Source organism: Misgurnus anguillicaudatus, chromosome 19 (genome assembly GCF_027580225.2).
Source record: "Misgurnus anguillicaudatus chromosome 19, ASM2758022v2, whole genome shotgun sequence".
NCBI classification, from domain to species: Eukaryota; Metazoa; Chordata; class Actinopteri; order Cypriniformes; family Cobitidae; genus Misgurnus; species Misgurnus anguillicaudatus.
Window position 1 is genome coordinate 32,153,429 of NC_073355.2, and position 16,871 is coordinate 32,170,299.

The following is a 16,871-nucleotide window of genomic DNA, read 5'->3' on the forward strand; positions in this document are numbered from 1 at the left end:
AACATATTTCCTAATTAAACTAAGCCCTGGTCCTTGCATAAATTAGTCTCTGTCTGGGAAACCACCCATTTAAATGTTTAGTTACATTAAAAGAGCGCCGTTCTTGACATTATTTCCGAGTTGAAAAAGGAAATATCCCAAATCCGAGTTGTCTGGTACTTGGCATAATGTTAATAACTATAAAATGTAGTATGAATAGTAGAGAACTGATGAACTGTAGTAAATACTGTTGTTTACATTAGTATTTACTAAAGTTAACTTTAGTAAAAGTTGAAAACATATAACAAACTTGCACTGTCTAAAGAATTAGTATTATTTGTAAGATAAACATTGCCATACGCAATAAAAGCAGCTATGAAGCAGCTGTATAAAATGACCACCAGGGAGCGCTGTTTCACTGAATGTATTTATTATTTACTATAGTAAAATGAATATATATTACACTGTTAAATATATACTTGTTATTGTGTTACATTTACCAAAGTAAATATTTAGCACACTACAATATTCACTAGTTTTCTATTTACTTTATTCAAAGAGTTTCATATATAAAGACTATTTATAATTAAGATAAGCCTTCAAAGGCGGGGTGCATGATTTTTGAAAAACACTTTGGAAAGGGAGCCGGCTGAAGTACCAAAACACACTTGTAGCCAATCAGCAGTAAGGGGCGTGTCTACTAAGCGACATTGTTGCCTGGGTTGCGTATTTGTGGGGCGGGTCTATCAACAGAAGGTCCAGATTAGGGGCGTGTTTGTTTAGGTGATTTTAAATATTAACATGGGCTTTCAGAGATCATGCACCCCGCCTTTAAGACATTTTTATATGCTCTATTAGATATATATATTTATGTCTTTTATAGCAAATGTACATAATGATTAGCCAAACCCCTGGTTGTATCTAAGCTTCCATAAGTATTATTGTAGTTTTGACTGTACTTTGATTATATCTGCTTTGTTGAATTTTAATAAAAAACACCCAATTTAATATTTTATTAGTCTTATAGACTTGCAAATAAAACCTATTGTAATCTTAAAGGGGCCATGGCATGAAAATCTGACTTTTTCCATGTTTAAGTGCTATGATTGGGTCCCCAGTGCTTCTATCAACCTAGAAAATGTGAAAAAGATCAACCCATTAACTTAGTTTTGGTAAACCATTCTCTACAAGCATGTGAAAAAAAAGGGTGGTTGAAATTTGGCTCTCCTTATGATGTCATAAGGAGCTCTTATTATAATAATACCACCCCTTAATCTGCACTATCCAACCACAGCACTGCCATTTAGTGCAGAGAAAAGCACAATTGTGTTTTAATTGCAACAAACCACCATCATTGTGATCAGTGTTTAAATTTCATCAGCTCATTTGCATTTTAAAGGACACACCCAAAACGGCACATTTTTGCACACACCTACAAAGTGGCAATTTTAACATGTTATAATAAATTATTTATATGGTTTTGAGCTAAAACTTCACATATGTGCTCTGGGGACACCAAAGATTTATTTGACATCTTAAAAAAGTCTTGTGGCCCCTTTAATTGTTTACTTATCTAAAAAAAATGTATCAATAATATTGTAGAATTAAAATGCACATTTTAAGCTATGTAGACACATTATACAGAATTTAGAAATTACAGAAAACCAAAACGATTAAAATGATGCTGTAAACCTGTGATTTCAAATATCATTGAGATGAATGGGGTTTTCTTTAGGCATATTAGACTATTCTGGCATTTTGGCAAATAAGATAAAGGGACAGCTTAAATTTTTTAAAGAAATCTGATAATATGGATGTTTTGTGTGCTTTTAAAACAATGTTCCGTTCTATCCACACACATTATTAAGAATATTTTGAACGATGCAGCTGAGTGTTACTGTGCAATTATTATTATTTTTTTAACACGCACGCACACCACACACATGAAGTCTGTATAAAAAAAGGTCAAACACAGCATCACAGAAGAGTATATTTGAGCTGAGAGAATTACAGAACAGTCTTCAGGCAACTACAGGAAAATAAGCCCACTCAGAAGAACATTTACATGTGTATTCATATGTACATTCAGGCCAAATAAATACATAAATTATCAGAATAAATAAACAATAAAAAATAAGTTTGAAGATAGTCATTCCTACCACTATTACATTTTTACCAGTCCCCAAACTTCTGTATTCTGCTATAGTTGAAGATACTGGCCATATTAATACCCAACAACAGGCTGTTATCCCTTTAGTGTTGCATTGCCCCAGTGTAAAACAAACAAACCGGCAGTACTTTAAGTACAGAGTACATTGAAAGCATCATCTCTAAGGCTACATCGATGCCTTTGGGCATAGGCAAAATGAAAACAGTTCTAATGAATAAGAAAACATGACTAATCTATTGTAAGACTTTATTGTGGTGATCAAGCCTAACTAAACCCAAGACTCAGATCTGAGATCTGGCTACTCAGTGCTTAAAGTCTCAAACTATCTCATAGACGTGCATGTTTATTTAGCATCTCTTCTTATGAGAATTCAGTGCAAGTTTCCTCATGTTACCCCTAAAGAAACCAATAATACTGTTTAAAATCATGCTGCCAGCCCCATCTATGAATATAGCAAAACGGGCAGCCAGGCAATAAATGCCTAAGGGAGGTGTTGCTAGAAGAACATTGTTACACCAACACTTTTACTTCAACCGTGATGTCACTGCACGTCCTCGGTGTACCTCCGATCTTAATGTTCAGGAAGTATTTGAATATTAAAATCGATCTTGTCAGGGTTGAGAACGAAAGTGGTTCTGCTCCCTATACAATGTGCAGATTACAATCACTTCAGTGGTGGCATAGACTCAATTTTGTGGTGTGGATCTACATGAAGGTCAAATCTCTAAAATGGGCTGGCCATCTACTGTACACTCCTCGCATAAACCCAATAGGATCGGGTCTGTCTTGGCAACTTCAGCTCGGTTTTCAAGTGCAGCATTTTTTCAATGGACGACTTATTCCTTGCCTTCTCAGTCCAAGGATCTTAAAAGGATTGGAGTAATGCAGTGCCGATATGCTAATGCATTACCTCAGCGCCGTCCAAATCCTTTAAATCACCCCCTTCATCTTTATAACTGCTGATTCATTATTAAACCGTACACAGCCGTTTCCATTTTGTTTTCAACCGTGTATTGAGGAAAACAGAATAAGAGATGGAGAATTGGAGAACCGGAGCAAGGATCTCAGTGGTTGTTTTGAGTCTGAAAACGTCTTTCCACCTTCCCGTAGCATGTGCAGCTTCATTTAAACTAATCTACTCATAATGAGGAATTTTGATAAATAAAAATAAAGTAACAGATTCTACAGATGTTTAAAATCAATAATGATCTATTCGAAATTCAAAATAAATATCAAGAAAACGTATGTACAGATTGACCGAGAAATTGCTGTTCCCTTTTCTGCAACTACAAAGACAAACAAAGAGAGGCAGAATGACTCAAGAGAGGAAATGAGGAGCAATGTATCCACCCATCCGTCCATCACTTAAACACTGTTTCACCGTATCCATATCCTTTTTTTTGAAGCTTGTATGATAATGGTCATCTACAAATGAAGCACCCTGCAATGCAGCGGATCAGATTTCCTTTAACACGAGAGATCTGCGTGATAAGGAGAAAACAATCGGTTTGCTTGGTCTGCAGTCTTCTTCTGAAGGAAAGGGTAAAGTTAAATAGTGGCTGCGCACATCTTCACAGTTTATTTGCTGTTATTGGTTAATTATCTGAGTTATTCTGCATTCGGTTTCCTATTCTTGAACAAGGCCTATCACCTTCTCCATCTCCTCAGTGCGAGTCGCTCTCTCTGGGGCTGTATCCGTTGGCAGGGGACAGGAACGAGGTTTTGGACTCAGAGTCCTTGCTGCTGGGGACCCTTTTGTAGCGCGAGGCTCTTGTAAAGAGGCGGAAGGCGCCCCTGCAGATGAGGCAAAACCAGTAGACCTGCGGGGCCGCGAGGAGTGCTGCTCCTGCGTTACATTGCCAGGGCACAGACAGCGGCACCATGTAGAAGGGGATGTTGGCGTACCTGGGATGGGATTGCAAAGACATTCACAGACACAAATTTTACACAAGTGCACCTACTAGTTTTGTTTTTTTGATTAGAAAGCTCTTTGGTTAATATTAGAGATACAGAAAGAAATAAAGAATAAATAAGTGACAGAAAGAAGAGACATTAACAGACTGAAGGATTGAGTGTGTTAGACAGTGATCATACCTGCCGTAGGCGTAGTAGAGGTAGGGGAAGAGAAGGACTCTGAAGATGAAGAAAGTGACCAGCATAAGAGCTCCATTGACTTTATGAAGGAGAGTGTGTTGCTGCTTGTACTGAGTCAAAAATAAAAAAAAAGAAGAGAGCAAGACGTAGAGAAAGTGTTTAACAGGTAGAAAAATATTAATAAGCAGATCAGTGCACCCTGATGATTCAACATCTCCCGTGACTAATTTAGCACCTAGTGAAATAGAGTTATACAAGAGATAGAGTTGTTATGAGTAAACTGGAGAGTGAAATGAAAGAATTTCAATCATATCAATCGTATTAAGATTAATAAGTCTGAAAGAGATCACATATACAACTAGAAGAAAAGGGAAGCTTATAATCTGTTTAATCAAAGAGAGTTTTAAAAAATAAGAAAGAAGGACATGTGTGCAGTACCTGGATGAGTATTTTCCCCAAGCAAACAGATGGAGTGCTGAGTTCTGCCATGAACATCACACCCTGGAAATAATCTCCTTTACCCTGTCTCCAGAACTACAGAACCAGAAAGGAGATGGGTAAAAAAAGGATGAAAGAGTGAGCAAAAAAGAGAAAAATAGAAAAGGCGGCAAACCAAAGAAAGAGAGCAAAAAAAAGTGCAAACCAAAGGATGAGAGCAAAAGAGAGCGCAAACGAAAGAAAAAGAGCAAACGAAAGAAAGAAACAGCAAAAGACAGCAAACGAAAGAAAGAAAGGAAACAAAAAATAAGTTTGGTAAAGAAACAGCAAACAAAAAAGAGCGAACAAAAGACAGAAAGAAAGAAAGAAAGAAAACAAAAGAAAGAAGATGGGTAAAGAAAGAATGAAAGAGTGAGCAAAAGAGAGAAAAATAGGAAAGGCGGTAAACCAAAGAAAGAGCAAACGAAAGAAAGAGAGCAAACGAAAGAAAGAGAGCAAACGAAAGAAAGAGAGCCCAAAGGAAAGAAAGAGAACACGAAAGCAAGCAAAAAAGAGAGCAAACAAAAGAGAGCAAACGAAAGAAAGAGCAAAAGAGAGCAAACTAAGAAAGAGAGCAAACGAGAGCAAACGTAAGAAAGAGAGCAAAACAAAAGGAAGAGCAAACGAAAGAAAGAGAGCAAGAGAGAGCAAACAAAAAAAGAGAGTGAAAGAGAGCAAACAAAAGAAAGAGAGCAGACGAAAGAAAGAGAGCAAAAAAGACCGCCAACGAAAGAAAGAGAGCAAACAAAAGAGAGCAAACGAAAGAAAGAGAGCAAACGAAAGAAAGAGAGCAAACGAAAGAGAGCAAATGAAAGAAAGAGCAAATGGAAAAAAGAGAGCAAACAAAAGAAAGCACAAGAGAGAGCAAATGAAAGAAAGAGGGCAAACGAAAGAAAGAGCAAACGAAAGAAAAAGAGCAAGAGAGAGCAAACAAAAAAGAGTGAAAGAGAGCAAACAAAAGAAGAGAGCAGATGAAAGAAAGAGAGCAAAAAAGACCGCCAACCAAAGAAAGAGAGCAAACGAAAGAAAGAGAGCAAACAAAAGAAAGCACAAAAGAGAGCAAATGACAGAAAGAGAGCAAAAAAGCAGCAAATGAAAGAAAGAGAGCAAACGAAAGAAAGAGCAAAAGAGAACAAACGAAAGCGAGCAAACAAAAGAAAGAGAACAAAAGAGAGCAAATGAAAGAAAGGAGAGCAAAAGAGAGCAAACGAAAGAAAGGGAGCAAACGAAAGAAAGAGAGCAAACGAAAGAAAGGGAGCAAATGAAAGAAAGCACAAAAGAGAGCAAATGAAAGAAAGAGAGCAAAAGAGGAGCAAAATAGAACAATTGAAAGCAAGCAAACGGAAGAAAGAGAGAAAAAGAGAGCAAACGAAAAAAGAGAGCAAAAGAAAGCAAATGTAAGAAAGAGAGCAAACAGGAGCAAATGAAAAAAGAGAACAAACGAAAGAAAGAGCAAAACAGAACAAACAAAAGAAAAAGAGGAAACGAAAGAAAGAGAGCAAACGAGAGAGAACAAAAAACGAGCAAACAAGAGCAAATGAAAGAAAGAGAGCAAACGAAAGAAAGAGAGAAATAAAGATAGAAAGAGAGAGAGAAAGAAAGAAAGAGAGAAAAAAATAAAGAGAGAAAGAAAGAGAGAAAAAAAGAGAAAAAGAAAGAAAAAAAGACTTGTATTAGATTAGGTCAGTAGTGTCAAAGCAGAAGTGTTGCAGAGGTTCTCAGGTCTTATCAGTCCAGAACACTCCATGCCATTACAGTGTGGCTAATGCCAGCTTGCAGCACCGATGCTGACAGCAACAGTTACCATGACTACAGATGGAGAGTGATGGAGAGCATGATGACCGGGTGAAAGCACAGAGGCCCGTTCAAGACAAGTTTGACTCAGCCATACTTTAAGCCACCCACAGATCATGATCCCTTTAAATCACTTTAAACAGTCATGAAGCCAAAAGAACTGGCACTAGACTCAAAACTACCATATATATGTGTATCCATACAGCCCTCAACCGACTCACCACAGAGACAGGGAAACAGACGGTAACCATGACGACGTGGTGCAGGACCATAAGGAACTCTCTGCGCAGGTAGCCACCGATGGCTGATCTCATTGGTTTAGTCTCGCTCTCCTCCTCGTGATCTTTGACCTGAAGCTTGTACCAGTGGCACATGAACATGGCGTAGATGTCATAGATGAAGTATGGGACCGCAAAGAGGATATAGCTGCTGGTGAGCCAATGCCTGGACAGAGAGAGAAAAATAGGTGCATGAAAGAATGCCAAAAAGAAACTTCTTACACTTTAAAATGTCTTTACTTGATAAAAATGGGAAGCAAATGGAGAGGTAACTGGAATCAGAAACTGTGATTCCTTATAAAAATTCAACAACCAATGCCAGTATGCCACTGAACTTTAAAATAATTTTTAAAGATTTGATTTATTGTCTTTTGTCTTTCACTAGTGAGCGAAGTAATACAGGTGTAGGACAACATGAGGGTAAGTAAATGATCACCAAATTTTCATTTTTGAGGTGAACTAGTCCTTGCAAAATTTGACTTGCAAATCAAGCTGGAGCCCCGGCTAGGTCAGGTGGCCTTTTCTTTGTGGAGTTTGCATGGTCTCCCGGTGTCAGGATTGGTTTACATCGGGTACTCCTGTTTCCTCCCACAGGCAAAAAACATATAGCCATAAATGCTAAAATGGCATTAAAAGGGACACTTCGTAAGAGCCGATGGTGTAGTGGACGGTGCTCGGACACATGGTGCAGATGCACTTCGATGCGAACCGAGTTCGTATCCTGGCTCGAGGTCCTTTGCCAATCTCATACCCCTCTATTCACCCTATACTTTTCGGTCATCTCCTTAATTACTTTCTATCCAATAAAGGCAAAAATTGCCCAAAAAATTACTAAAAAATAAAAAATGGGGACACTTTACAAGACTTTCTTAAGATATCAAATAAATCTTTGGTGTCTCCAGAGTGTGTATGTGAGGTTTTAGATATAGATAATTTATTGCATGTTAAAACAGGGTTTCTGCAGGTTTCACCAAGTCTAATTTAAGACTTTTTAAGACCTTTTTAAGACCATAATGAATGAAATTTAAGGCCTATATCACGACAATGAAGTCCAATTTTATAGTCCAGTGTGAATGCATCCATGTGTTTTTTAGAACCTTTTATCTTTCATGACAAAAAACAAGATGTATTTTCTAGAGGTGTGACAAGACACTTGTTCCGCAAGATGAAATGAGACTGGGTTCACGAGAATAATATCAGACAAGATTTTTTATCTTTGCTGATATTACAAGTTTTTTACCTTAAACGTCATACGAAGTTTTAAGAAATCCCCAATGATAAAATATGTGAAGGAAAATAGCATTATAATGAACTAAAATCACATTATTTTAATATGTTTTAACCAATCTAGGGGTTTCACTAACAGTTATTTTGATAAGGATAATGATCAAGTAATTTGATATTTTTTGGTAATAAAAATAGAGCTAAATGGGCCAAAGCATTTACGATGACAATAATGACGAGACAATAATAATTGGTTCAAATAATGTATAACGTGCATAAAATAAACACATGGTTTTATGTAACAATAATGTTAAAATATTACGTGTGGTTACCCAGATAGAGTTTAGATTAAAAAAGACCTAGTCCTGGATTATATTAGGACATTTAGGGGCGGTTTCCCAGACAGGGATTAGACTAGTCCTAGACTTAAACACTTTTAAGAGCTCTCCAAACTGAAAACAACTTGCACTTACATATCCAAAAATACATCAGTGCCCTTTTTTTTTACCTCAAAATGCACACAGGTAATGTTTTAAGTAAGGCATGTTTGTTAAAACTAGTTATATTTCCTAATTAAACTAAGGCCTAGTCCTGGATTAAGCTAATCCCTGTCCGGGAAACCGCCCCTTAGGCAAAAATAGAAATAATTAAATTTATGAGACCAGGAGTAAGGAAAAGCGTGTAGTAGATCCACCTTCCGGAGCAGAGGGGGCGCTAATGCACTATAAGCTAGATGCCAACCGCCATTAAAAGAGAAAAAGAAGATAGGCTTCGTTGGCAATGGACCCAAACGTTGATCGAAAGTCTAATGGAGCAGAAGCCGCGGTGCTTAAAACTGCTGATGCAGATTCGCATGCCGTGGTGCTCTTTAGGGCTAACGTTACTGCTGTAGGCACAACAGAACGGAGAAATGCCGGGTGTTTTCGACAGGTTTCTGCAGCGGCTTTATGTTTCTTACATTGCTATGTGACACTAAAGCTTTGATGCCCACTGTTCCAAGTTTTAAACTTTCTTGCAAAATAAACAACGGACCCCGTATGCTAACTGGTCTTTACCACGAAGCAAAATCAGGGTTAAGAAACCAGTTTTCATTAAATGTGCACTTCCCCATAGCTTAAACTCACACTTTTCTCCATTTGCTTATACCCGGTCTACGCACTTTAGCGAACTCCCCGCAAACTTGTGCTTTAGTAGATTCCACCTATTAAGTTTTGCCTGACACATGACGAACATGTATAAAACAGTTAGTGTTCTTGGCGGTGTTGGTTGGACAACATTTTAAGACCTTTGATCCGCGGATTTAAGACATTTTAGTACTTATTAAGGCCTTATTTTCATACTACAGAATTTAAGACGTTTTAAGACTTTTTAAGGATCCGCGGACACCCTGTAAAATTGCCACTTTGAAGGTTTGAGGAAAAATGTGTTGTTTTGGGTGTGTCCTTTAACATGCAAATGAGCTGATCTCTGCACTAAATGGCAGTGTCGTGGTTGGATAGTGCAGATTAAGGGGAGATAATTTCCACCCCAGACTAATAAGTAGTTATGGTCATATGAATTGCATTTAGCTATACGACAGTACAACAAATATCACATAAGATTGTCATGTTAACTACTCGGTTAAGTGAAGCCTTAAAGGAATAGTCTAGCCTTTTGCCATATTAAACTATTACCTCAACTTAATTAATGCATATCTATCTTTTTTCGGTGCGTGCACTGTGCAGCGCGTCGTGAATGTGTTGGCGTTTGGCCTGGCCCCATTCATTCCTATGGTACCAAACAGGGAAGCCACCAAACACTTCTGTGTTTTCCCTATTTAAAGACTGTTACATGAGGAGTTATACCAGTAAGTATGGTGCCACAAAATAAAACTTTTTTTTGTACCATAGGAATGAATGGGGCCAGGCCAAATGCCAACACATCCACAACGCGCTGTGCAGTGCACGCATTGAAAAAAGATAGGGATGTATTAATTCATCCAGGTTGAGGCAACAACACAGTTTAATATGGCAAAAGGGTAGACTATTCCTTTAAACCTGAGCAAATCACATACATGCAAATAAGTCATGAATATGCAAATCATAAATGTAGTAGTATTAAACTATTTAAAAAGTGTTGCAAAAAATAAGGTTTCTTTACCTACTTAAAAAAAAAAAACCCAGACATATAATGTAGACAAAATACAGAAATAAATTGAACTATTTTACAGATTCATCATCACAGCTGTAAATATTCAAAACCAAAATACTTAACATTTTTTAATTTTTTAAAACCTATTTTGACTGATACCCATCACAAAGGCAAATTCTTTTGCTTTGACTTGACTCATTTCTACAGTTTATCGGTTTCCCATCATCCGCCATCTGCTGCATCGGCAAGACAGAACCCAAGTAATTGAGTTTACTTGGTTAAAATCATTAACCAAACCCAATTGCTTTGACCTATTTCAGCTGCCGTTCTTCATTAACTTGAGTGTCTTCGGGGGGTGACAAAAAACAAACACGACACACAGCTAAACACAAGATAAATGATTTACATCATTAAGTGACACAAATTCAATTAATTTTGAGCCAATCGTTTTCCACAAACCATCGGTGCAAACACATCAAGTGAGTTTCATTTATGCAGAAACCCATTCAGAAACTCCATAGATTCCTTTGGAAAAGTGTACCACTATTATAACACTGAAACAAAAGCACCCAAACCAGCCTAAAGGGCGGTTCACATTTCACGTCTTTTTCGTGCGCAAATACGTTATTTTGAATGAAGTTCGGGAGGAATCTGTATATGGCCGTCCCTCACCTATGTCCCGTGACAGAATCCCTCCTCCACCCCATCCGCCTCACTCTCAGCTAGTACATCTATCCCAGTTAAAAGGGGGGAGTACTCTGGGTTCGGGCTAAAATTCCAAGCTCAGAACGCTCCTCTCGGGACAGCGCATCAAATATGCAAATATGCTAGGGTAATATCTCATTACCGTATTGATTAAATGTTAACTCGTGAAATGTAGACGCGCAAGTGTGGTCAAATAGAGAGCGACACACTCTTTTTTCCAGGTGCATCTGGCTGCAGCGAGTTGAAAATTTGAGTTGAAAACTTCAGTAAGTAGATGCTCCGATCAGGATTTTTGCAGCCGATACCGATTTGTTATCTTCGTGATCGGCCTAAACCGATTTCGATACAGATTTTTTTAAAGCTGATATGAACGGTTGGGTGATTCTCACGAAACCATTGAAACACCACGGCACTAATGATTTTAGCTTTAAAATGTGTAATATAGTAACATTAAAAAGCATCAGAATTAACACAATACTGTGTTCTACCTTGCACAATGTGTGATTTCAACATAAAAATTTATCATTGTAAATTTTATCTCATTTTCTGCTGAAATTCTCATTACCGCAATGTGTCCGGCTGTGTTTGAACATGCGTTATGTTGTAATTTAATCAAATTAACACAAAAATATTAAGAAAAAAACTAAATGGATGTTTTGCTAGACTACTTTAGATGACAGAAAAAATATTTACTGAATATTCATGTATAATAATAATGAAGAAAAATTTGGAAAATGATGTGTCCATGCCTGATGTTCTCATCCTCCGCAACACTTTTTGAGAACAGTTTAAGCACACATACAGAATTTTAATAAAGTTTGATTTTGAGTGACCAAGCACATGGACCAGTTACTTCAAGATGTCTACCAGGTAAGATCATTTTTTTACAGTTCATTTAAAATATTGTCTTGTCAGAATGCTTACACGACATTTTGATTATCATTACCGCAACAGATGCTTATTAAATGTTAATTTAATTAATAGAAGCATAATACTTTGATTTTAAATGCATGTGCAGAATCTCCAAATTATGTTCTTTCAGGTTTGTCATGTCATTTTGAAAATATGTCAGTGTTGATGTTTTCTGACTGTTGCGGTAATGAGATTTTTTAGGACTAATTTTTTTAATTATGTTACAAAAAGTGTTAAATGATAAGATAAAGTTTTTAAATTAATGTTGCCATTTACTCCAGACTTTGTTTTTCAATGTCTGGTGGGAAAAAAAGTAAATTTAAGCAATTTTTACATTTTCATGCTTGACATTTTTAAAACCAAGTTTTCGTGAGAATCACCCGGTTAACATTTTATCCAGATAAAGTAATACCACAGAATTTGTTAATGCTATTATCGTCTGATACGGATCTGCGGCTGATCGATCGGAGCATCCCTACTTTTCAGAATGCCACATCGAAAGCGCGTTAAAAAGAAGGATGAAATTGGAGACTTGTTCATGGGGGCTTGAATTGTGAACCTCTGACTAAATCAGTCACTAGTATCAAGATGTTAAGAGCATCTTGCCAATCCCTCTCTTTCCCCAAGCGACTGTGCCACATAGGATTTACCGACAGAAACTAATTAGGTTGAGAGCCTAATTAGATTACACTGAAACAAGGTGTGCATCCGAGAAATGTGGGCATTCTTAGAAACTCTCAGAGTGTAGGGAATACTTCCCACTCCCACACATCTGGGAATAATACCATACAAATCCGGGAAATCTCAGTTGTATACTCAAATACATCAGACTCACAAATGCAAAGACGCGAGACAGAAACATGCACAGGGGAATGTTACACAAACTGGAACCCTACATTAACATCAACATATATTTTTGACAGCACACAAGTTTTATTTACTCTCTTATACAATCATAAAATATTACTTACTGGTCCTCGATAATGTCTTTGCAAGAGCAGGCAATGATAAACCCAGCAGAGGATGCCATAATGGCTTGAACAGAGGACACCAGTCTAAAAGAGAGAGAGAGAGACGTAAGCATCAACGTAGGGTTTAAAAGCAAAATAAAAAACACCTTTAGATAGGAAGTATTGGAAAACATATAAGGAGAATTTGATAAAACAGTTAAATGGTGAGTCATTCGAACAAAATATAGGCACAGTAACTTTCCTTACTAAGCAAAAACCTCATCAATACATCAAAGAGTAGAAAGCAACAGAACTAAAAGCATCCATAAAGCTAAATTTTTAAGAGACAGGGTTAAATAACCCTTGGAAATAACTTTGCTGGAGACTATAAACATGCCATATTGACTGGTAGCTGCTGAATTTGCAACTTTTGAAATTAAAAATTAATATATAAAGAAAGATGACTTGAACTTTCACATTGCTTATAACAGAAGCCAGCAAAAAACATTCAAAGTTATTTTATTAAATAATACATGTTATGTTCTTCATACTAGCTACAAAAGTAAATAAAAGGTGAGGTATCTCTCATCATGCCTCAAATTCTGCATGCCATTTTTTTTTACCTGGATGAGACGATGACAGCATCCTTCTCGCTCCACCTGAACCTCGGAGCATGTTTTAGGATTCGCTTGGACAGGAGAAAAAGGCCTGGGAAAAATATGGAGCCAGCTGCAAGGATGCTCAGCATAATCTCGGGAAATGTTGCTCAACTTCACTATCTGTCTGAAGAGGATAATTAATATGTGTCAGATAAAATCTTACACTCAATAGACCATATTAGATCTAAATATTCACTATATATTTTCAAAAAGGAGACCACAGGGACTCCATCCCTTCAGTGGCCTTTCTATTGCATTGTAAAAGATCCTCCAATTGTTACAGATGACCAAGGTTTAAATGACATATGTCCAATCCATATTTATATTCAAGCAGAAGCGACTCGATTGTGTCAGGGGTGGGGGGTTTGTACTAAAATAGACATGGAATGGATTAGCAAGCATGAGATTTACAAAGATTACCACAGGGAGAGAGGGAGGGAATGAGGGACACCGAGAAGAGAGAGAAAGAGGGTAAGTTAAAGGGTGGAGGCGTTTATTTTATGGTACAGCTGAGGGTAACCTTATATGAGGAGGAGGGGTAAAGCTAATGTATTTTTCCTGTTAATGCTACAATGGGACTGTGATCTGGACTGAATCTGTAAATAAATAACTAAATATGGAATCTGTGAAAATCTGAATATGAAATCAATAACACACTGATTCTAGGAAATGTGAATAAATTAATCTGTGGATAACGGCATCTGGAATCTGTGAATAACTACATCTGAATTATATGAATATCTGAATATGGAATCTGCGAATAACTGAGTAAGTTTCAGTAAACAGGATTCAAACAAGACTTGCTACTTACACCATGCTACATAGTAGCCTATGTGATGCACAGACATTACAAAACCAAGTGATACGTTACAGCCACGAGAAATAACATAAACAGGACTTCATATCACAGACATGCACTAAATGTTCCTTTGTTATTTATTATCCAGGGGCTTGTTTGAATGGATCCGGATGCATCTGAATAAACTGCCGAAAAAAGTCGAGTTTAACACAGCGACGTATTCCGAAATGAAAACACAGCACAAACACAACCCACGCAGATTTTAATCTCCAACAAATTAATTAAAAGTCGCTTTTGTCTTAACATTTTAACTGTTACGAAACCCTCCGACGGTCGCTAACGTTACGTCATGTCAGGTCACACAGCGCGCGCGCCTCTGATTATTCTCCGTTGATGAAAACAGCAACGAAACGAGCGCGTGCAATAACGGAAAACGTTTTAATACTAGATGCTGATCAAGCAAAAGTGCCAAAATTGCTACCTTTAGCGCTAGCAGGCTAGCGACATCCATCCTATTGTCTCCTCGCCAGCGGTCCAGAAGCAGCACGTGAGCCAGAGGAGAGCTCGTGAGGACCTCTAGCTAACAGGTTGTAGGCGATAGGCCCAGGCGATGTGTGCTGGTTTACCACAGCCAGTAATAAATCGCTTTACGTCCCCGCATGGTTTGTGGGGGAAAAAACGATTGCTAGCGGGGAGGCGCACCAACGACCCCCACGCGGACGATGTCGTGCATAAACCGCGATATTGAACTATTTGCCCATTAAAAAAAGCGCTAGCGTATTGCTTTAAGACGCTTATAACAATAAGCATTTACGTGAATACACTGTATTTTTTTTCATCAGTTTGTGTGCTCCCATTATCTTTTGCGCAGCTGCAGGAATCCTGTAAGCATGACGGGAAGGGGATTTTACATAAAGCTGGGACAGGTGGGGTGGATGATAGGAGAGGGGGATATGCAAGCCAAAAATAAAGGCAAACATTACATTGGGGTTGAGCAGCGTCGGATCCAAGGCAGGACGATCCTGTCACAGTCTTGCTGAATTTAGATCACACGGATCGGGCCGCACCTGTGAGACGGTCCTCATGATGTTGTTGATCCCAGAGTGGTTCACAGTGTGGTATGACTGCGCCTGTCAGGAAAATGCACAAAATAACTAGAGACGCGTTTTGAGGGACATCTGTTTACTAAATCTAAAGTAGTAATGCTAAGTTTGTCTCCTGTGCCGTCTATCCTCATCCACCCGTTTGCTTGCACTGTGACCGCGTTTTGCATCCCCACATGCAGAAGAGCTGATCTAAGTCCACCTGGTCTTTGCAAAGCTATTAACTAAAGCTGATTCAGCAGCTCAAAAGCTGCGGTGGTTAGATATGACCACACTTATTAGCCTTCCAAATGACTTATGTAAATAAATAAAAATTTAGTCCGGAGAGCGGATACCTGTGCCAGAAGGATGGGGAAAGAAGCAGGTATCTAGGCAACCACTTTGGTCCCCGGTTCTGCATCTCTGAACACCTCAACAGGATTAGACAAAACAAGCGGGAACCGCAGGAAGCTGGGTGGGTGGAATGACTCGTATTTGACTACAAAACATGTGCAAATGCTGAACCAAATTCCGAAAGTTATCTAAATAATGGCGTTATTCTAATTCGCCAGTATGCAAACTGTGGCCCCGTGCACCCGGAGAAAGAATCACGCTAGCTTTCATGCTAGTGCTGCTGTGCTAACGTGACTCAGAGCATCGCTGATTGGACAAACACGGCCGTTTAATTCGTGCCTTTCCATATTATTGTTAATTCGCATACGATGGATAAGTCTGAAAATATTAACCAGACACGTAAAAACAGTCAGTTTAACTTACTGTACATCACTCTTGGTCCAGATAATGCGTCTTTTTGGACTAGCCTCAGTCCAAATGTGTTGACAAGAGATTAATTTTACTTTTAAATCTGCACCGCGACTCTTGGTAACTTTCCTGTGATTGGGTGTTTGAGGGGGACGCGACTGAATTGCACTCCGTTGATTGGGTTAGGGCTTGACTGACAGTTAATTTGACCAATGGCGAGGGAAGACAAAGTGACCTGATAGTGCTAGCCCGCAATAACCATTGGGTCATTTGATGTGACATGCATATTTTTGTGTCCGGAGGCTTAATAAATGTATTAATAACTTGATACATTTATGACATGTGTCACTTTATTTCATACAACCTATTTAGTTTAAATACATTTAAATACATAGGCTATTCTTTAATAATAAATAAAATTGTATCTCTAAAAGGCTAGGCTACTGTCTATACAAATTATAAGTTTAAGATAGCTGTTAAAACTTGTGTTTAAATGATAAAAAATTCCAAAATGTTATACTTCGGCATTATTTTACATTTGAAATATTTTTTCAAATATTGTTAGAATAATTTAAAGTGCACCTATTTCATTGCTAAAAAACAACTTTATTTTGCATATTTGTGTGTATATATTTGTATATTTGGTAAAATACAATGTGTTCACGTGGTTTATGGACGGTTCAAAAAACACATTATTTTCCACGTACCATACATTTTTGAAGCTCCAGATTGTACTCTCTTCCTGAAACGCACTGATTTTGTACAAAGCTCATCGATTTGAAAAGCGCTGTGTCCCTGATTGGCCAGCTAATCTGTATGTTGTGATTGGCCTGAATACCTTTGACATCAGCCGGAA

The 16,871-nt window shown here is 37.9% G+C and overlaps 1 protein-coding gene across 7 annotated transcripts; it reads right to left on the reverse strand.

Moving 5' to 3' along the window:
- Positions 1 to 1,951: 1,951 nt before the first annotated feature.
- Positions 1,952 to 16,180, reverse strand: tlcd3ba (TLC domain containing 3Ba). 7 transcript variants are annotated; one of them, XM_055194444.2, is made up of 9 exons: positions 16,031 to 16,180; positions 15,155 to 15,301; positions 13,337 to 13,496; positions 12,735 to 12,818; positions 6,736 to 6,958; positions 4,682 to 4,777; positions 4,244 to 4,353; positions 3,801 to 4,054; positions 1,952 to 3,630 (listed from the first exon to the last, which is right to left on the reverse strand). In XM_055194444.2, the coding sequence occupies exons 3-8, from the start codon at positions 13,459 to 13,461 to the stop codon at positions 3,814 to 3,816; spliced, it is 879 nt and encodes a 292-aa protein (XP_055050419.1). In that variant the 5' UTR covers positions 13,462 to 13,496; positions 15,155 to 15,301; positions 16,031 to 16,180; the 3' UTR covers positions 1,952 to 3,630; positions 3,801 to 3,813. The 7 variants fall into 7 exon arrangements, with proteins under 7 accessions (XP_055050419.1, XP_055050417.1, XP_055050416.1 ...); XM_055194442.2 differs by having other exon boundaries at positions 1,952 to 3,679; XM_055194441.2 differs by having other exon boundaries at positions 1,952 to 4,054; positions 13,337 to 13,492.
- Positions 16,181 to 16,871: the final 691 nt, after the last annotated feature.